The sequence below is a fragment of the Xiphophorus hellerii genome, chromosome 11 (assembly GCF_003331165.1).
Source record: "Xiphophorus hellerii strain 12219 chromosome 11, Xiphophorus_hellerii-4.1, whole genome shotgun sequence".
Lineage (NCBI taxonomy): Eukaryota > Metazoa > Chordata > Actinopteri > Cyprinodontiformes > Poeciliidae > Xiphophorus > Xiphophorus hellerii.
In genome coordinates, this window is record NC_045682.1 from 21,242,588 (window position 1) to 21,248,587 (window position 6,000).

General features: G+C 44.2%; 1 protein-coding gene across 5 annotated transcripts in view; it reads left to right on the forward strand.

Annotated features, from left to right (window-relative positions):
* The window catches only part of usp25 (ubiquitin specific peptidase 25), a 38,411-nt gene extending 32,970 nt beyond the window's left edge, over nt 1-5,441 (forward strand). For 4 of the 5 annotated variants that reach the window (XM_032576360.1, XM_032576362.1, XM_032576361.1 and 1 more), the window contains 3 exons: nt 607-730; nt 3,189-3,381; nt 4,626-5,441. In XM_032576360.1, the coding sequence (XP_032432251.1) occupies nt 607-730; nt 3,189-3,381; nt 4,626-4,798 (490 nt within the window). In that variant the 3' untranslated portion in view covers nt 4,799-5,441. The remainder of the gene's footprint in view (nt 1-606; nt 731-3,188; nt 3,382-4,625) is intronic. The other variant, XM_032576364.1, reaches the window with a different exon arrangement.
* The last annotated feature ends 559 nt before the right edge of the window (nt 5,442-6,000 follow it).

Sequence of the window (6,000 nt, forward strand, 5' to 3'; positions counted from 1 at the left end):
CGTTCTTTTTGCCTTTCTGTATTTATTTTTGCCTTTGACTTGTTTGTTTTTCTGTCTTTTCTTTCTCTGCTTCTTTCTTTTTGTCATTCTGTATTTATTTTTCTCAAATTTTTCTTTCTCTTTCTTTTACTCTCTACTTTTTCCATCTTCTCTTTATGTCCTTCTGTCTCTTTTCCATCCCATCTGGGGTTTTGTGAATTTGCAAATTTAAAGCCTGATCATTTTAGGCTTTTTAAAAACAATATGCCAGAAATAAATGTCAATATTTTGTATCTATTCTTCAAATTCTTTAATAAAAAGTACAGACAGTTCTTGAGTTTACCTGCTTTAGGGCAGAATATAAACCAGAATGTCATGGGACCGTTGGAGTGCTGGGGTCGGTGCATTTTGTAGAAAATCCTCTGATCAGCCATCACCAGCAAAATGTCCCGTCCCAGCTTCTCCTGCAGGGGGCAAAGTTTCACAGTCATTGCCTCTCCCAGTTTGATGGCAGTGCAGACCGGGGTCATTGAGTTCTTCGCTTGGATCTCTCTTTAGTTTCCACTGTTTTTCTGATCCAGCGTTGTTATCTGACCGGAGTATTTCTGTGTGTGTGTTCCTGTGCAGCTACGTGGAGGCCCTGATGTACCTCATCTACTCGTACCAGTACAACAGGGAGCTGCTGCTGAAAGGCCTGTACCGCGGACACGACGAGGAGCTGCTGGGTTATCACCGCAGAGAGTGTCTGCTGGTGAGACGCTTTCCCTCCGTTTCGCCCTTCGTCCCTTTTGGAATATTACCGCAATCTAAGGACATTATCTTCTCCCTGAAACCAGCGTGTGAAGTAGTTCATCCCTCTGATCCCCTCCTCCTCTTTGTTACTCCCTTTCCTCTCTATCAGACCTCCGTCACTAAAGTGACTCAGCAGAAACTAACAAAGCTGGATGTTTCCCCCCTCAGCGATGAGCTTGGTTTCTATAATCAGATTGCTTTCACTGAGATATTGCTTTGGCTTGCTTCAAGCCCACAAAAGATTCCACAGAAAGTTTTTTTTTTTTTTTTTTTTTTTTTTTTAATCTGATACTGACTGATGAAAATCCTTTCAGCGTCGTGATGTGAGCCTCTTTTCATTTCTCCCCCACAAACTGGCCTGCGCTCCGGTATTATTGGTCAGGGCCAGGGTTTTTTTTTTTTTTTCCTCAACCCGATCCATTCCGTCCTCAGAACCTCTTCTCTCTCTCCCTCTCTCTCTGCTGCTGCTGCACTCGGTAACCTTACACCAGCATTGTGCTCATAATGTAATCATTGTAGTGGGAATAGGAAGCAGGAGGCCCAGCAAGTGTAAACACATTACCATGAGACACAAGCGCGTCCTCAGCTAACCTCTGTCCGGCCGGTCAGCTCAGATCCCCGGCCAGAACGCCGTCCATGGAGCTGTTTACCTTCGCCTCTTGTTTTAATTGAAAACACAGCTAACGTTGACACAGTTAATGGACTTGGACGTTTTGCAAATCCAGCCCCTCAGCTCCCGATTCCAAACTGGCTTGCAGGAAGAAAAAAAAAAAAAAAGAGAGAGAGAGAGAGAAAAAGAAAAGCAGGTCGTTCCTCAGAGAAGGAGGTCAGCGAGTTTGTGTGTGACGACAAGACGCTGCAGGGCCAAGAACGGAAAGAAGAAAAAAAAAAAGCTTGTATCTGCATTCAGGCAAGGATTTCAAGACCTGCTTCAGACCCAAATCTAATAAAGGAAATGAAAAACATCTCAAGGAGGAGACAAAATAAAACGGGGCTTAGAGAGACGGGGAGGGGAGGGAGGAGAAGAAAAAACGGCGAACATTAATGAAGTGAATTGGCCACGTTTTCTCCTGCGTTGTTCAGTTGCTAAACGTTCAGATTTCATTTTTCTGAGCCTTGTAAAAGACGATCTTTATACAACAGTCGGGTTTCACGTTTCTCTTTTCTATCAGTGACGTAAAGCTAGCACATTTAGAGCTCATCAGTAATATTTAAAAGGTGTTTTGTTAAATTAAATGAATTGCATGGCCATTGAGAGTAGGGCCACAGCAATTAATCAGCATAATTATCAACTAAAAACTGACGCCGGATTTAATTGTCAACATGTTTTGAAAGACGGCGGCGTCTGCTTTGTCCCCATCCTGTTGTCTGCTAGCAGGCTAACTGCAGAGCTCTTCTTCTGTGGTAGACTGACAAATGGAGACATTAAAGTGTTTTTTTCTCATTTTTGAGTTCTAAACACGACAACAAACTTTTGATCAATCCAACACTCCGCATAGCGCTCTATACCCCAGCTCTCAGTGCTGTAGAGGTGCACCGATTGCAGACTACCGATCTTTGAGAAGCCTGTCCTGCTGATTCCCATTTTGACCGATACTGAAGACGTTCAGACATGATCTGGTGGGCCGGTCTCTCACAGCAGAGCACAAGAGAGCCGTGGTTGAATTTTAGACCTTTTCCAAAGTAGATGAGCTCAATGGATGATATTGGTTTCACATGCAAGTATCGACTGACCACCAATCTCCTAAAATTAAGGAAATTAGGGCCTAATTTCTTGATGCACCCCTGCTCTGCTTTATTGGCTCCGTGTGTTTGCAACGTTCTTAAAGTGCTCAGGCTTCATTTTCCAAAACGAGTTCAGTAAAAACCAAAATGACTCAATTAATATCATGACCAATTTTGATAATTTCCATTCTGATTAATACTTTTTGATTTGTTTTAATTGCTTAAAATAAAGGTGTAGAAAAAAAATCTTGAGGCATAGTTTACTACTAAAATAACCAGAAGTTGTATCCCTATTGAGACTGGCTGATTTTATGGAGTACTGCAGCTGCTGCACATTGGTGCTGGATTAACCTGGATTAACCTCTTAACTGTCACCCTTAAAACAACTGCATGTTGTCCAATGGATCCATAAAGACACCGGTGTCCTTATGACAGTGAGGTTGGTTTGAAGAACACCACTAGCTTTCTCCTCGCTCCAAATAAATACAACCTCAGCTGCTTGGAAACCCATCTGGTTGCAGAAAAAACACATTCCGTCGTTCCGTGGAAACCAAAGGAGCGCCACCCCTCGCCCTCATTAAAGTAACTCTGTTTAAACTCCAGTTGGAGCCAGGGTACATTCGAACTGTTTATCCACCTAGTTAAACTTTGTGTTGAACTCACCGGTTTCTCTCCCCCACTCCTCCTCGCAGAAACTGAACGAGCAAGCGGCTGCCATGTTTGAGTCTGGAGAGGAGCCGGAGGTGAGCACAGGCCTCGGCATCATGAACGAGCTGGTGGTGCCGTGCATCCCCCTGCTGCTGGCGCAGGAGGCCGAGAAGGACCTGCTCGCTGTGGAGGACATGAGGAACCGCTGGTGCTCCTACCTGGGCCAGGAGATGGAAGGTGAGCCCTCCAGGGAAGTTTCTGGAGGTCTGAACGGTCGGACGACGGAGGATGCAGGTCCGGTTTCAGAACAAACAAGGCAAGCAAGATCAGGAAACGCAGTCAGACGGGGATCAGAAGTTTGGAAGTTTTGGATCAGCATTGGCGTACCGTGGCCCTCCTATCCCTGGGAAACACTTTCAGCTGTGCAGATTAATGCAGTGTTTTATACACTGCATCAGTCATGTGCACAGTTCTTGGACTTTTACCATCAGTTAGGACGATCGTAGTAAAGCACCACAAAGGCTGTAAAAAAAGCTACTCCACTTCAAAAGAGATTATTTTATTGATTAGCTAGGTTAGATTTGTCATGTTACTTCCACAGACTTGAAAGTATGTTGCTTAGATGCTCCTGTTTAACACAACAGGACAACATACTGCATAGTCGAGGTGAAAGGAAAACTTTAAAACTTGTTTAAACACAAGAATGGGCAAAGTGTAACATGATTTTGAACCGACAGAATTAATTTGGCGTTTGTCTCAACCAGCTGTAAAGTTTTTGCTGAAGCTGAGCGAGGTTTGGATGGAGAGCATCTGCTGACATCTGCTTTTAAGTTTTGCAAATGCCATTAATGATCTGTTCAGTAGTTGGATTGGTTCAAGGTTACCTGGTGACATTGTAACGTAGAGCTGTGCATCATGTGTGTATCTATAGTAACTAATCGTATTTCTTCTTATAACTTGAGCTAGTGGGAGCATGTAGATATTAAATAGGAGAGGTCCAAGGATTCAACCTTGGGGATCCTCACATGTGTCATTTTCCTTCCATTTCAGTTATTTACCTTTTATTGTTTGTCCATCACATACAATCCCAATAAAGTAGTGAGATTTGGTTATAAATTGAGAAAAATGGGGGGAAAGTTCCAGAGATGTCCGTTTCTACAAGGCCATAGTCATCTCATTAACAGAAGCAAATGTTTGGGTAAAGATCCGGAAGCCACTTTGCTCTGGATCGTCGGTGGGAAAGTTTGGACTGAAGCGTTTGGATCTTTTATCAGTCCACAGAGAGCCGCTTGTCTGATTTCCTGTCCTTTGTTCATGAAAAGCAGAAAGCAGAGCATTATCACCCAGAGCAGTCCGGTCCAATCCCACTGATCTCACCCGGCTCTGGCCGCTCTCAGACTTCACGTGGCAGAATCCGCAAATATTTAGCTCGCGATTTCAGCCTGACGTTTGCTCACCGCCTTCTCCTTTCTGTCTCCCAGCCAACCTCCAGGAGAAGCTCACCGACTTCCTGCCCAAGCTGCTGGACTGCTCCACGGAGATCAAAAGCTTCCACGACCCCCCCAAGCTGCCCAGCTACTCCACCCTGGAGCTGTGCGAGCGCTTCGGCCGCATCATGGCCGCCGTCGGCCGGGCGCCCGGCGAGGGGAGATGAGCTCGGGACGCGCCGCGCCGCCTCTCCCTCACGGACCTCCGTCAACCCACGCCTTCCTTCTCAGTCCAGGGGTCGCCGCTCGCTTCTCGCCGTTATTCTTCTGTTACTCTTTATTATATATTTTTTTGCTGCTATAGGTTTTATCATCCTAAATATTATTTCCACACTTCTCTTTAAAACAGAACAGTCGAGGAAGGATGAGGCGGGGAGGGAAAACAGTATTGTGAGAAGAGTTGAAAGCAATCACATTGTGCTTCAGCTTTGCAACATAAGAAAAAAAAAAAAACAAGAAGCTTCGAGGTTTTTCATAGTTAATATTGTCGTTGCTGTTTGATTCAAGCTTCCCTAGCCACACTAATAATCCTTTCTGAACCCCCCCACCCCTCGCCCCTCTTTGTGGAATGGACCCTCCGGTTCTCTTGCCACCTGTTTGGTACAGTATTACCATGTTTTATTTTTCTAAGAAAGTAAGGGGGAGAGCCTTCAGATGTCTCCGAGGATCTCACATGGGTCTCATGTCTTTGTGAACTGTGCCAGAACGAGATGTTTTAAGTGCTGTGATAGACGGCCGCAGGTTTCCTGGGGCTTGTTAATAATTTGAGAGAATAAAAATTTTATTTATGGCCCTTTTAGGCCAACTAAACGATTGTTTTTTGCCTCAATTTGATCTTTATTTTTTGTCCTTTGCCATTGCTCGTTACGTTCACAGACGCTTGGCAGGTAAGTAAAAGTTCTGCTTCTGATTGTAGGTTCCTATAGGTTCTCACAGAGGAGCGGTGAGAACCTAGAGCAGCTTTTCTACAGCTGCTCATTAGAAGTAACTATTCATACAGAGTGAAACACAAATTTCAAAACGGCTTGTGGCGCAAATAATAAAAATGCTAAATAATTTCAGCTTAGTTAAAATTTTAAGTCCATTGGTGTTCTTTTAATACAGACTTCCATGAATGTAGAGCAAGAGAGTCAAGCCAGGTTTTTGGTCAAGCTTTGATTTTTTTTTTATAATTTCAACCAGAATTCAAATACCTCTCTCATTTTGTTGAGTTCCAACCACAAACCTCAATGGAAAGAAAAAAATAATAGAAATAACTGCGCCTCGAAGGCGGGACTCGGTCCACTCAGGTGTTTGGCACAGCTGAATGGTTGCCGCAGGAGAGGACTTCTCTAACCTGCACGAAAGAATCAAGGCAACACTTCAGGTA